This window comes from Acanthisitta chloris, unplaced genomic scaffold (genome assembly GCF_000695815.1).
Source record: "Acanthisitta chloris isolate BGI_N310 unplaced genomic scaffold, ASM69581v1 scaffold5892, whole genome shotgun sequence".
In the NCBI taxonomy this organism is placed as follows: Eukaryota; Metazoa; Chordata; class Aves; order Passeriformes; family Acanthisittidae; genus Acanthisitta; species Acanthisitta chloris.
This window is the reverse complement of record NW_008660926.1, coordinates 55,296-70,825: the sequence shown is the minus strand read 5'-3', so window position 1 is coordinate 70,825 and position 15,530 is coordinate 55,296. Positions and strand designations below refer to the sequence as shown.

Here is a 15,530-nt window from a genome sequence, read left to right as displayed (position 1 = left end):
AGGGAAAGGAGAAGGAGAAAGAGAATACCAGGTTTTGGATGACTTTCCTATGAGAGAAACAAAAAGTAATGCTGGAAAACACTCATCCTTCCAAATTTCAAAATGATATGTAAGATTAAACATACAAGAAGTGTGTGGACAATGCTCTCAGGCACAGGGTGTGCTTCCTGGTGCTGTTCTGTGGCAGGGCCAGGAGTTGGACTTCAATGATCCCTGTGAGTCCCTTTCAACTCAGGATACTCTAAGATTCTGTGGTAACAGCAGATGACTTCTTTTTTCACCCTCCTGATAAATGAATCTTTAGATTACAGTTTGTTCTGATGTTGCCACATTTCAACCAGTGTGTCTGTGCAGGACAGAAAATTCCTCCTGATTTGATGTGAGTTTGTATTTCGGGACAGCAGAAAGGCACCTCCAGCACCTCAAGTAGAGCCTACACAAAATCACCTCTGGTTGTTTCCTCTCTTCTAGTGATCCCCAAAGTAACTAAGCACTTGCTCTCCAATCCTGTCTTCACCTGTATCATCCTGGCAGCCTGCATGGAGATTGCAGTGGTGGCTGGCTTCGCTGCCTTCCTGGGAAAGTACTTGGAGCAGCAGTTCAACCTCACCACCTCATCTGCAAACCAGCTCCTGGGTGAGTAACCACAAAGGGGCACCAAATCTCCAACATCCAAATGTATTTGAAAGTGTTCAGCATGGCTGGTAAGTGCAGCCAGTCTCGCTGGTTAGGCTGCCCAAAAAGTGACTTGTCCAACAAGTAGAAATGTGTCCATGAGTGGGAAGGGTTGGCTTCAGCAGTCCTGTGGCTGCAGAACCCGGAGCAGACCTCCAGCATCCTTCCTCCTCAACTGGGCTCTCCACTGCATCCTGCTGTAGCCTGCATTCCCCTGTAGCTGAGTCCATTGTGTGGGAAGTGGTATGGGAGAGCCAGGATATGAAAGTCTGTGATAGCCTTGAATGCAGCAGAAATGGGCCATTTGCTTGCCCAGGACTGCAGTTGCTCGACAAGTGACAGAGAAGCCCATCAAACAGCTTGTCTTATGGTTCAGGTATCCCAGAGTACTCCAGCCTATCTCCATTTGGGTTAGGAAGACCAGATTCTCCTCCTAGTCACTCCTTTCCCCTTGGACTGGAAATGACAGCATTGCAATCAGTAGTTCAAGTACCTGAGCTAGTGCAGCTTGGTTGTCTTTCAAATGCCCCTTCTCTCTGACTAGGCCATGCTGCTGTGCTTTCCCATCTATGTATTTCTCAATATTCATTTGTTCCCTGTCAGGACACTGATGGCAGGATCTTCATTTATTTTCTGCTGCTGCTCATTCCCAAGCAGGCTCAGCAATTTGTTTATGACAGTCTTTCTCTCAGCAGCACCCAATTAAGATATCTGCAAGTTGATCTTGGATGATCTGCAACCACAGCTTGCCAGATGGGCAGCTGGTAGTGATCTGTCAAAAACTGGGACATCAGGAAATGGGTGGATCTTAATATCAAAATAAGGAGCTTGCAAGCTGCTCTCCTGACAGCTATTTATTTTCCTATTAAACTTATCGATATCTTCTGGTTTTGGCCTGGTTTTTCAAAAGAAACAATCCCCTGCAGTCAGTCTTGTGTCCCTCGGTGATACAGGAACTCACTGGTGAATTCTAATATGATTTGACAGAAGGCCAGAGGTCTTGGAGATGTTAGGCTCTTCCATCTTTCATGAAAATGAAAAGCTTGGCAAAGGAAAGCAACTTCAGTGTTGACCCAGTGGAAGAAGGAGAAAAGCTGTTTAGTGGGAGATGCATGGGCAGTCAGCATGTGAGTAGAACTGAGTGGTCAACAAAGAGGGGATCACCCACGAGCCAGAGCACGTCCTGCTTCTGAACTAGCAGTAGGAAAGGAGACTGATATCTCAGTGTTCCTCACAGCAACTTGTTTAAACAAAGCTGTCACCAGAGTTCCCACATGTCATTTAAATGAGTCCAGAAATGCCAGGACTGGGATGCTCTCCTAAGCTGAGTCCAGGTTGGTGAGGTCTGAAGTATAACTGGCAGCAAAGGGATAAAAGTGAAACCCAAACAAGCATAGTGTGATAATGCCTGTCCATGCCTGGAAAGGAAGTCACTTCTGGCAATGATTTTGCATCTTACAGTTTAAGAGGATTATTTAAGGAGACTTCATGTTTTCAAACACGACTCTTGCCTAGTCTCTAAAGATCAGACTTCATAGTGTGAAGTATAGCAAGCAGGACTCATCCAAAGCCTCTAGACACCTCAGAAAATTCTTTATTTGTCTGCCAACTGTTGCAGGAGGCATTAGTGATGCTGCTGGTTAGGTTAGGTTGGGCCAATCTCAGTAAATTTGGCATTTCCTTCCCTCCAATATGGATGAGAACTGAAAGAAGATCCTCTGTGCATACCCATTTGCATCTGTTCCTCTTTTTCAGGCAGCCCCAGCTTGGTGCTACTCCAGCAGTTGGTCATTACAAGGTTTCCCCATGCCAGTACACAGATCTCACTGCTGGAGACCAAAACTCTGTAATAGTGTGGATCACTGAGCCTTGCTCATGCTTCTTGCTAACTGATTTTTCCTCTTGCAGGAATGACAGCAATCCCATGTGCGTGTCTGGGCATATTCCTGGGTGGCCTCTTGGTGAAGAAGCTCAGCCTGTCTGCTCTGGGAGCCATCAGGATGGCCATGCTGGTGAACCTGGTGTCCACAGCTTGTTACGTGTCTTTCCTGTTCCTGGGATGTGACACAGGACCTGTGGCAGGAGTTACTGTTCCCTATGGAAACAAGTGAGTCTCCAGAGAGTTTCAGGGTCTCACACAGCTTTACCAACATAAATCCATGTTATTCTCCTGACAGGCAGCACTGGCCCCTCCAGCACAGGGCAAGCACAGAGAATGCAGAGTTGTATAGGGCTCTCGATTTGGGATGTTTTCATGCCACTCACCACTGTGACATTTGAGTACCTGCAGCTAACAACAGAGCTTTACTAAAATCAGTCAAACTGAATCAAAAGGTGCCAGACCTGATTCTGTACTCATGGCCACCTGTGTAGCACTAGGTCCACCACACTGTCTGGTTTCTCCTGACAATGAGGGACATGCACTGCTTTGTATATTGATTGCAGTGCCTGAGGGAAATTTGTAGAACCAGGTTTTAGGTGCCTGGAAATTCAGATATGGTGAAGAGAGAATGTGTGTGGCTCCAGGCCCAGTTTAGTGTGAGAAATGAGGCACACAGTACCCTGCAGCACTCACAGGACTTGGAGAGAGTTATCCTGTATTTTATTTTCTAGTGCTCCTCAGTGTGCAGGGGTGACTCTTTAGAAGATGACGATTTCAGCCTCTCAACTCCTCACAGTGTTCTAGAAAAGTACAGAGCAATCTCTGCAGTGTCTGGGTTTCCTTGAGGCTTCTCGTTGAAGTAACAAGGCAGCCCAAGCTGTGCATTAAATTACCTGCTGCAGAGGGATAGTGGCCATGGCATTTCTGTCCCCAGGGAGAGGCTGTAGCCTGGGTTTGAGAGCTGAAACCAGCTAGCCTGGCTACTGCTTGTTTGTAATTGGTTTGTCTTAACTGCCCCCCTCAAAGCTGTCTTTGTGTGGCAGCAATGGAAAAACTGGCCAATAGCACCACAGTGCCCATTAATTTCTCTTTCTTTTACAGCTCAACTCCAACCTCATCTCTGGACCCATATTCCCCCTGCAATAACAACTGTGAATGCCAAACTGATTCCTTCACTCCAGTCTGTGGGGCAGACGGGATCACATACTTATCTGCCTGCTTTGCTGGCTGCAGCAGCACGGTGAGTGAGTTTTCCTTGGGAAAAGTGGGACCTCTCACCTGTAGGAACCATTCTGTGAGCTCAAGTTAGTGAGGTTGGTGTGTATCTGGTAGAGTAGGTCACCTGCAGTCAGCAGTGGTTCCACCTCCAAAAGCTGATCTCACAATCAGATGGGAGTGAGCTGCTGTTGTTTTTCACTCTGTTGCTCACTCTCTCCAGCAGCAGTCTGCCATGGTTACCTACAGAGTAGGATGGGATTTCACATCCTTCTCCTCCTCCAATGGTCTTTCTCCTCAGCATGGAAGCAAGAAACATGATAGGAGATCTGCACAGTTGTCCAGTGGCAGAACCCAGATCCTCTGCGAGAGCTCACTAGCCCAGGCTGTGGGACCAGTTCTCTATTATCCTGCAGCTCCTTATCTCCCCTCTTCTCCTCCTGCTCATGTTTGCCCTGTCCAATCCTTTTATTCTTCTTCCTCTTGCTCTTTTCCTGAATCTGGTTCCTAGAAACATGTGGCCAGATCCTGGTATTACTCACCCTTATTTAAGCTTTCCTTTCACTCTTCTCACTTCTGTCTCTTTCCTTGTGTTGCTCTGAGGCAGCAGCAAGAGCAGTTATCAGGGGAGCAGTGACTCCATCCAAAGACATTCTGTAGTTTTCAGTTCTCTATATCTAAGAGTTTATTTCCTTTAGAAAACTCTTTAAGACCAAACTATCTCTGTATAAAGAAGATGTGGGGAATTTTTAACAATATCTTAAAAGCAGCTTTTTCATTTTTTGCCGCTGAAATGCTGATGTCTTCTGGGTTATGCTGAAAATTAATGCCTGCTGCTCCTGCGGGTGGGCACTGGTGGGATTCCTGCAGCCTTGCTCCCTGCCTGGGGCCGTGCCAGGCATGGTGATTGCTGCCACACTGCCTGTGTGGAGTGTGTGGGAGGTCAGATTGGTCACAGTGATTGTTCGTGGCTGCAGGGGCATCAGTGCTCACCACGTGCAATTATCCCTGCACATCTTCATCCTTGTTTTTTGAGGAGACATCAGACCTGCCTTCCTGCCCTAAAGAGAGCTGGTGAGCAGAGATGCAAGCTCACTGCTAACAATGCAGCCTCACAGCCCAGGTGACCTGGGGCCTCATCCTGCTTAAACCTCCTTTCTCCTCCATTCCCACTCCAGCCTCAGAGATGCAGGCATCCCTTTGAAATATCAGTTTCAAGGTGCTTTCAGCAACCCCACAAGGATCTCCATGAATGTGACACATGTGAAGGTGTTACCTCCTGCCCTCTTCTTCCTTCTCCTTCCAATAAGTCAACACCTGGGGTGGCAGCAGGATGATTTTAGCCAGAAGCCAGTTTGTTTCTTGCACACAGAATAGTGTCTCAGCAGTTCACCAAGCCTTGAGCAAGAATACAGCCAGTGTGGTCCATGGCTGGCATGTGGGAGTGACCTCCTTGCTGCAGTTCAGGGCAAAGCTCTGGCTCCTCTGGAAGGAGCACAGTAATGAAAATTCAGCTCTGCCCCTTCAGTCTGCAGCTGCCTGACCTTATGCTCTACAAGAGCAAACCTCTCAGCAAAGAACTCACTCTCGCTCACCCTCTCTCTTACTGATTCTTTCTCATTTTGCCTTTTCGTCATCATCTTGGGGTTCTTTTCATGGCGTTGTTTTGTGGGTTTTTTTTACAGTAACATTTTGAACCCAAATTAGTGAAGCAATAGCATCCTCTGGAAAGGGCATTATCAAGAATTATGGACCAGTTTGGCCATGCAATGGCCTTGAGGCAAAGCCAAATTGCCAAACCAGGTTTTAAACCCATAATCCAGGTAATGACCTGTCTAGAGGGTCTTGCGAGTGTTATATGCTTGTGATGAGCCAAGGGTTGCTTTTTACTGGGACATAAAATTCTCTGAATGCTTTATTTAACTTTACTACGTTGGATGTTTCTGACTGCCTTTCTCCACTTTTCCTCTGTGAACAATTTCTAAAAGCAATGTGTAGCTCAGTAAGTTTTGTCTTTTTTTTTCTCTTCTCTCTTACCAAGCTGGTTCCAGAGGTGTACCAGCCCAAAAGACCATAGGAATATCAGTGCTGATAGTCAGAGCTCTGGCACCCTCAGGAATTTTTCTTGCAAGCCATTCCTGGGAGTGACCCTTCCATATGAAGCCTTTGACTGTGCATCTTGTTTGTTTTGATGCCATTGATTGTCTCAGCCTTTTGGCTGGAAGCACACAAATTCCAGCCTGGCATTACTGTGCTGGCATCACACAGCTTTGCATTGTAGTACCAGCCTGTCCCTTCCCTGTCAGAGCCAGGGCTTAAAAAATGAGTAATTAAAACCGGCTAATTTGCATAGATAATCATACCAAAATCAGGATACTGTTAAAGATGTAAACTCTGCATCTGTGTAGCCTCACATGCACATGGAAATCTGGGTGTGCAAGCTGCAAGGCTGTGAGGATATGTAGTTGAATGCAGTGGGCTTGCAGACAAGGGGATCTATAGCAATTTGGCACAAAAAGTTGCCTCTCCATGGGGCAAAGTTCTGACTCCATCTTTGATGTTTCCTTGTTTGATGTCTGCAAGTTATATAGTGTGTCAGTAATAAAAGATCAAAGATCTCCCAGGTAAGGATGAGGTGCAGTGCTAAGCAAGCAGATGTAGTTGGTACAAACTACTCGCACTGCTTTGGGCTAGCACCTTGATGCAAAATGGTCAAAAAAGTGGATTGAGGGGCAAATTTTCAGGCAGTGAAGGTGGGGATCTGCCTTGAAGTTTGTAAAAAATTCACTCCAGTGGGAGGAGAATCCACCCTACCATTGCCAGAAACAGGTAATTTCCATCCCATGGGAGAGCCCATGGGAAATAACCACCCAGTTCTGTGTGTCTCTTGTGATGGGAATTTTGTCCCAGGATATTTCAGTGCAGGTACATACCTTTCTACATTTAGATGGGTTTTGATCCACGGGGCTATGTCCAGGCTGGTTGCTAGCAATACACTACTGTAAGAGCCAGAAACTGGAAATTCCTGTTGTCTGTGCAAACACCACCTCAGTGGTGCTAATTGTCACAGTTCCAAAGCCTTCAGGTGTCAGCTTCTAACTCACAGCACAGGAATTTGTTATGTTAATTATTGCTTGCCAGCCAGAAAGGCACCTGTATGCCTGCTCCAGTGCTCCAGGAGTTCTGCACCATGGTCTCTCTTGCCCTCTGTGCACTTAGCTGGAAGAAAATCATTTGACTCCTATGCAGAAGAGAGAGATTGGTGTCAGAAAGGTTGGAGTAGTATCCCTGCCGATCCTTGTCTTTGGAGGCAGTGAACCAGAAAGTGTGCTTTTATATGGTCCTAAGGGTACTCCTCTGCAGAAATGCAAAGGAATTTCTGCTTAAACATGGTAGAGGGGAAGGGGAGGAGATTTAGCTGGTTTTCAGTATGTTTTATTTTATGGCATTACTCCTCTTACAAACATGTGACCTGCAAACCCAGCAGGCTGATGAAGACAAGCCATGAATCATTTATGATCATTTCATTCTGTATTCGTTAAGGGATTTCTTGGTAGTATTGTGTGCCTTAATTGCACTGACATCCCCCACTCAAAAATTCAGGAGGGCGAGCTGGAAAATAAGAAGAAAAAAGCAAATCCTTAAGTCTGTGACTGGCAAACAAAGCTTCTTTTCACATCCTGCACTTGCTGGAGAGATCAAAGCAAAATGCAGTTATTCCACCCTCCTTCTGATCACATATTGATAAACTTTATCTCGCTTGACTTCAGCTTTTAGCTCAACACAAATCCCTCTGAACTAGATGTCATTTATTAGCCCTGGAGTGCACTAAAGTCCAGCAGTGTCTGTGCTGCCAAGCTCTGATAGTTCAGCTCTCACTGAGCCGCAGCACCCATCGTGGGTGGCTCCTTCCCAGGATTCAGGGTGCTGGAAGCAGGCACTAAACCCGCAGCCAGGAAAAGGGCTGCAGATTTACCTGCATTTAATGTACTTCAGTTTAATTGCAACAGCCAAGAGGATGGAGGTAAATAAGAAAGTAATTAGAACCATAATTGGGGGATCTTCTTTGTCGCAGAGACATGGATTGTTTCTTTATTCTCCTCCAAAGAGGTAGTAATTTTGTCACAATGACATTTATGGGGGAGACTTGAAAGGAGCAGAAGAAAAGAAACAAGCCAAGAGACAGCTTTCCCTTGCTGGTAACATGCATCAGAGCTGGCACTCCTGAAATTTGTTCCAAACCCCCCTCAGACAAGCACTTAGCAGTTACTTAATTGACCATTAGAGGATTCAGAGTTGCCGTTGACAAGCCCAAGTTACAGAGGGCAGTGGTGGCACCATGTCTCTCTCATCTCCTGACCCTCTGCTCCCCTGCAGAACCTCAGTGGCTGTTCATGCCTCACCTCGGTCCCTGCCGAAAATGCCACCGTTGTTCCTGGCAAATGCCCCAGCCCTGGCTGTGAAGAGGCCTTCCTGACATTCCTCTGCGTGATGTGTGTTTGCAGCCTGATCGGGGCCATGGCACAGACGCCGTCAGTCATCATTCTCATCAGGTAGGACCAACACCAGAGGGTCTGGTGAGCTCAGAGGGGCTGCTCCTGGGGTGGGAGCAGAGCTGGAGTGACCATGGGGCTCTGCTGGGAGCTGCAGGGAGCTGAGGGTCCCACACGGCTCCTCACCTCTGCCTTTCAGGCTGCACTGACTGTCCCCAGATCCGTGACTTTGGACTGAACCTCCACTCAAGTTTTCTTCTCTCTAAGCCACTATTTCATTTGGTAGCACTTGGCTTATCCGTGGCATAGCCCCACTGAAATCACTGACTACAGTACGGACCTACTAGAGAGAAAACAGGAATTGCTCAAGTGTAGCTTTGGTAGAATGGGAGTGAGGTGGAACTGGGCCTGCAAACAGAGAAGATCCCTGCAGAAGTACTGCAAAGAACAGTGTCAGGCTTGTTCTTACCAAGGCTGAGATTATCATGAGAAGGGAGATACAGATGTGCGGTTTCCAGTCCAAGTATTAAGAAAGTTACTGGTGCATCAGGAGAGGGGCAGAATTGCAGCCCAGTGTTCTCAGCACATAATGACTTAGTAAGATACCTTTAGAGATGGCCTGGAGATCGTAGAAACCATGGAAAATGAAAGGCTGTGGCAAAAACTAGCTATGATCAATACCCACCTGGCCAGAGTTTAACTTCTCTCACCCTGGACCAAGTCCAGGAGCAGAAGGAACTTGGAGGTCTGAAGGCCATGTCTGAGTTAAACCAATATGAATAGGTGGGCAAAAGTAGCTTATGCAAATAACTGACCTTGTGTTATTTCCAGACACATGGAACACTTCACCTTATGATATACATATATATCTAAGCCCACATTTATCCAGAATTACTTAGCTGTCCAGGCTGTCACTTACTGAGAATAATAACCAGAGGCATAAATAGCAGATCTATTCTGCTGCCTGGAAAATTCCAATAAAATTCAATCAATAAGGTCTGTATTAGTACCACACTCTTGAGTGAATTTTGGACAGAACAGCTCTGTGAGGGCATGTCTCCCTGCAGGATACAAAATGAGATATTCCACCTACTAGTTCGTTTCTCTCTTTGCATCTCTGGCAGCTAAAGGGAAATCAAATTTCTCATGATAAATATTGTGGCAAAAGTAATTTGAAGTTTGAAGAGTTCTTTGTTCAAGGAAGCTGCCAGCACCTGTAGGATCCCGCATGGAGACATCTTAGTGTTGCCTTCAAATGAGATAAGCCTGGCACCAGCCAGGGAGAACACAAGGGAATAAGAAAAGTGAAGGGAATATTAAACATACTCCATTCAGAGCTGTAGGAAGTAAACAATTCACACATCCAAATTAGTAACTTCACTCAGAATCACTGATAGCTACCAAAATGAACAGGGAAAATGCTCTTCACCTTATACCACTTTGTGATCTCTTGTGACTGCTGTCTTGCATTGTCTAAGGAAAGTTGTGGCATATGTGTGTCCCTGGTGCCCATGGCAGTGACAAGTGGATGTGTCCCTGGTGCTCATGGCAGGGACAAGTGGCATTGGCAGCCCCTGTGATTATTTAAAAATGAACTTCTCAAATTAAAAGTCTTGTTTAGGCAAGTCATTTGTTCACTGTGGTAGTCAGTGAGAAAAGGGGATGTCTTCAGGTGGCAACTTTTACTCTGCCCTAAGGTATGGGGGTTGACTTTGGTCTCAAATACAAAATAGTGGATGGAAGGACACCACCACCAATTGAAAACCCACTGGGAATATTTCACATGATAATTTTTTTTCCATAAAATAAACTTTAATACTCAGTTTCTTTCATTTCCCACCCAACTATAGAAACCTATTTGAGCCAAGCCATTAACCACTAGAACATTTTTCCAAGGTCAGATAATTCCTGGCATAAAGACTTTATACAGAGTTTGGGGTCTGCCTGAAAACTGCTGAGATTCATCCAGAAGCTACAGGCTCCATGCAGGAGTTGTTGTCTGATGTTACATGGTCTATGAATGTGTGAAGGGAGAGCAGGTGATTGGAATGGTCTTCTCTTAAAACCTCTTGCTGGTTTTGCCTATTTTATCAGTTTTGTCTGATGTTCCTCCAGTGTATTTATGCCGAGGACTACCACTGCCACTGTGGATGCCACTAGCAGTGCTGCCTGCAGACCTCTGTAAGGAGCTAATGGAAGAGGCATCTTAGACCTTTGAAGTTCCCCTGTGTGATGAATCTGTTCCCATGGGGATTTCTGTCTTGCTTTCCCAGCCTTTATATTCTGTAGGAAATGAAGTGCTATTATAAGACTTAAGACCAAATTAATGGTTTCTAAAGTTCCAAAGGCTCTGCTGAGCCTACCCCAAGAGGATGATTTTAGCCAGTAGCATCCTTGAGCTAAGAGAATTAGAAAGCCATGAATTATTTTTCAAAACACCTTCGAAGGATAACACTAATGCCATAGTGGGTTATGTTCATAGCAAAAGACACTAGCAAATGTTGGCTTCCCAGCATTAAAAAAAAATGGCATGCTAAACTCATGCCCATGAAAATTAGTCTTGAACACTGCCTCTCTGTGAGGCCTGAATTAACAGGCTCACAAAACCTTTTGGTCTGTCATCCTCCCTTCTTGCTCTTGTTCCCAGCAGTCTGGGGAGTTTCAGAACCACAAGTTTTCTTTCCCTCCAATTCTCAACATCTGGAGCCTTGAAAACATGATGGGGAGCTTGTAAACAATGATTTAATGGGATGGGAATTTCATTTTTCCCCATCCAACAACAAGATTAGCTGTTGTTATTAATGACTTAACTAAATTCCTGAACCTATCACCAATGCAATTACTTTTGGGGCTGTAGGCAGTTCAGGCAAAGGCAGAAGAAAAACCCCATTAATGACTTTTTGAAGAGGTGGTGGTGGCATCCTGGCTGACAGCACAGAACGGCCACAGGGTGTGTTAATCAAAGCAGAACAACAGGAATCGATTTCACTCTCTCCCTCCCTCCTCCCTACAGAACCGTGAGCCCCGAACTCAAGTCTTACGCTTTGGGGGTGCTTTTCCTGCTGCTCCGATTGCTAGGTAGGTACAAAAATTGTATGTCCTTCTCTCCCATCCTTTCTTCCTTCATGGAAAACTCATTATTTTTAACACACAAAAGTTGATTTCTACTCTGTGCAGTGCTGTGGTTGTCATGAGTGGGGTCTGACACGCTGGGGTCCAAGCCCTCTCCATGAAGGATATCACATCAAGGCTCCTGAAGGCACTTTTCCTGCTATTTGTATTGTGCTAATGGAAGAAAATGCAGTGTTGCATGAGAAATGACTGTTTCTCCCATGGTCCCACACAACCAGTTTCTCTTCTATAGCTGTTATTAACGTGTCAGCAGCTTGCAAAATTACTGCTGTATTGCATATTGCTGAAGTAGAGGGATATGTATTTTCCCCCTCCTTTGAGGGACAGGACCTGTGTTACATGGTGTTTTTGTCCCTTCCTTCGGGTCTCTTAGAAAGGAAACCAGAAAAATGACACAGGCTGAGTCCTTGTATCCTCCTGTGGGTTAATATCCCATTAAAATGCATATGGCTGCTCCTCTGGACCAGTATGTGCTTCTCATGTATGAATTAAGAGGAACACACCAGGCTGTTGTTTGCCTGCTGCTTGTTTCTGGGTGGAGTTTTTTTCCCATTTGGAAGATGTGGCTTCTGTTTTAAAGGTTTTGTACTTCAGCTCATTAATCTCAATGATTCAGGGCAAAATCCTCTGAGCCACCATCATGTAGGACCATCTCATGCCCAGGGTTTCTGCATGTTGTAGAAGTGCAATTTACTTTGTTTTAGCAGGACACAGGCAGCACCTTCCCTGCACAGTTCCCCCAGTCCCAAAGGAATGAGCTGGAGAGTAAAGTGCCATTTCTTAGGCTACAGTAAGACACTGGGAAGTACAGGACCACAAATCCAACAGTACCATACATTGATTTGAATGAGTGACCTCACTGATTTACTTATTTTTTAACACCTTGTTTTCCACTAACTGAAAGGGAAATGATGCTCCCAAACTAGTTTACAATAAAGCCATTTAGATTTCCATTGGTTTTGGTGAAGTAGCTGCAGTCACACAAAAAAGCTCCATCAAGTAATCTTTTCCAGAGCTCAGATAAGTCAAAGGGAATCTTCTGGGATGACTTGGGTTAGCTCTGGTTCAAGCTTTGCAAACACAGCATTTGCTCTTGGGCTCTGGCCTGTCCTCAGCTCTCTCTGGATGAATGTGGAGTGTCAGCAGGCAAGTGTACAGGGAGGTTGGCTGTGGGCTGTTGTTTCCAAAGGAGAAAGTACTTAAGGGGAGAAATTTTCTCTTTTCCTTTCAAAAGACAGAAGCCTCCTGAGGTAGCAGCAGCCTGAATTCCTCTAAAACCAGGCTCAGACATGTATGCTTATGTTGAACAGATCTTGTTTTTTCATTCCAATAAAGAAGCCATAGTAGGAGTTTAAACTCAAATCTTTATATGTTGCTCTGTCACTAAGGGATTCCTATGAAATAAGACAATACATCCTGAAGCATATCAGCAGTGTAGCTGGAACACAGAGAAAATGAAGAGAAAGGTGCTTTTCAATATGAGCAAGGGTATCCAAATTGTGCCCTTAACAACCTGAGGTTTGAGAATAGCTTTACTGATTTATTTTAAAAGCTTTTCAGTTCACCTTTAAGCTTTGACTTAAGAAGGCAGTGATAATAGCTGCTTCTTGAACCAAAGGAGAGTATTAAATACAGAAGGTATGAGACCCGAAGGTGCAATCATAGCTAATAGATTTCAGTAAGACAGAAGCAGCTTTTTTATGCAGCCCTACAGTTTCTGCAAGGAAATATATATATGTACAGCAGAAATTTTTGCAACATATTGCTGTAAGAGGTACAACATGATTGAATCTCTTTAATATTCACTGTAATAACATGAAACATGAGTGAATTCTCCCGGTATCCTCCTGCATGTATTATCTTATTTCATAGGGATTCTGCTGTGAGAGGGCAGCGTTACAGTGTCTTCATATAAAAGCCTTACTGCAGTTTCTCAGGGAAGAGAGTAAAGCAATGCCATTGGAGCCAAAGGTTTGGAATGGAAGTGTCTGGAATGGCAAAGAATTTCAGACTTGTATGATGGATGCATCCTTTCTGGATGGTGTTCACCATGCATCCAAGCAAAGCCTCCACTTACCAGGGCACTTCCTTTGATTTTTCCTACAAGCCCATGGTTTTTGTCTCTTCTTCTAACATGACAAAACCCCACAGTGTTTCTCCCTCAGAAGGAGTTTCCAGTCTGCAGTGCAACCTCTCAACTCCCTTGTCTCAGGGGGTCTAGGCTCCACGTCATTCCTGTGAGTCTCTTGTCTTCTCCTCCACTAAGAATAACCTGAAACACTCACTAATTCCTAGAAGTTTTTCATATCCACATCCATGCCTATGTTCACATGGGAGTAGCTTCGGAGCTCAGTGAAAACAGGTCCTTCCTCAGGTCTTACAAGGACAATTTCCAGGCCAAATTATTTTGTGAACCAGGCAAGCCAGCTGAAGCCAGCAGGTGGGGATGGTAGCTCTCTCTGAAGTTCAGCCTGCACATCTCCAAAGCTTTGTAGCAACACCTCTCAACATGTTAACAAGTAGGGGCTCACACCTCAAAATTAGGATCCAAGTGAGGTTTTCTGTTAGTCTAGAAAGCATGTGGCTCCTGCCTCCTTGGTCACTGCCAGAGCTGGATGTTACCCCCCGAGGTGCCATCCAGCAGCACTAAGCACACAAGCTGCCATCAGCAGCACAGCCTCTTGCTTGTTTCTGGCATGAACCCAGCTGAATTTTTAAATTCCAAGTTGAGTGTGTGGTTGTCCACAGGTTTCACCAAAAAAAGCATCTTTTAACTTAGAAGCACAACAAGCCCAGTCTGGAATTTCCAGTCATTGAAACAACAAACTGAGAGCTGGCACTGACATTTTTTCCAGAACATTACCAGGTTTTTAGATGTGATGACTGGAACTAGCATTTCTAACAAACAGATTGTCTTGCTTTTTGTATCATCTGTTTTTATTTACAACATTTGTGCTATTAATGACTGGTTAAAATGAGTACCAAAAGCCTATATAGCCTTTCTTAATTCCTGCATTTATTAACACAGAAGGAAGATCAAACAAAAACTGCAGAGCTCCAGTCATCAACAAAACAAAATAAAGAGATCTCAGTTACCACAGGGAACAGTGAAGACAACCAATTTATTTGTAGTCTTAGGATACCATGTCATGGATGTCACTAGGTTGTTCATGACAAGCTGAAGGAAGGTATCTTTTTTAAGCCTGGAAATCCAGGTTAACGATGAAACTGGATCCAAGATTAAGCCCTTTCCTGTCTAAAAACTGCAGTCCTTGTGTCTGTTTGCACATGTATTTATAGAGTCTCAGGCATCGCAGCACCTACGGATGCAGTGATACTGTTGAGGGTGTGTTGTGCCTACCTGCTGTTGTATTTCAGTAGATATGACACTCTCCTTTGCTTGCTGTCTTAACCCACAGCAGTGACTTTATCAGTCAGGGCTTTTTTCAGGGTTTATCTGCTTCCAGCCTCCCCCTATAAATACAGCAGAAGGAGGAGAAATGGTTACATTAAGCAGAACATCCACATTTTCTTCTGCATGCTGCGCTTCTGGTGCACGTGTGCTGGCTGGGGAGGGCAGAGCTGGAACTTGGATGTCCTCAGCACCATCAGGGTAAATGTGAAATGGGGGTTGCTGCAATGTCCCCGTGGGATGGGGAGAAGTAGAGAAGAAAAACATTGCCTTTATTAGTTAAATGAGATTGGAGTGATTACTTGGCTTTAAGATTGCAGCTCTGCTGCAAACTATGATTGAGAAACACTCATTGGTAGTTAGCTGCAGTGGCTGTGGGAGAATCCTGCTGTGATATTTCATTTAATGGTGCTCTGAAATTTTCCCTTCTTTGCAGATTTGACATCTATTAGTGGCCATTGTTTCTTTTTCTTAGACCCAGAAAAAACCTTTGCCTGTGACAGGGAAAGGTCCAAAAGTGGATCTCTGTGCTCTGGCCGATTTCAGGCTCTGCACTGGAGTGCTATGACAGACTTCAGGTGAACACCCTGTGTAGAAGTGCAGCATTACCAGTACCAAAACAGAGAGCAAGCTGCAAGGCTGTCCTCTTCCTCTTTCATTTACCCCTCCAATCAGTCTCATTAGGCAAACGAGAGGCTTAATAAAAGCCACTTAAACTCGA

General features: G+C 45.0%; 1 protein-coding gene across 1 annotated transcript in view; it reads left to right on the top strand.

Moving 5' to 3' along the window:
* The window catches only part of SLCO3A1 (solute carrier organic anion transporter family, member 3A1), a gene marked incomplete at its 5' end in the record, with an annotated part of 110,771 nt that overhangs the window by 94,623 nt on the left and 618 nt on the right, over positions 1-15,530 (top strand). Inside the window, 5 exons of the mRNA XM_009070005.1 lie at positions 472-636; positions 2,584-2,782; positions 3,659-3,797; positions 8,150-8,325; positions 11,279-11,343. Of these exons, the coding sequence (XP_009068253.1) occupies positions 472-636; positions 2,584-2,782; positions 3,659-3,797; positions 8,150-8,325; positions 11,279-11,343 (744 nt within the window). The remainder of the gene's footprint in view (positions 1-471; positions 637-2,583; positions 2,783-3,658; positions 3,798-8,149; positions 8,326-11,278; positions 11,344-15,530) is intronic.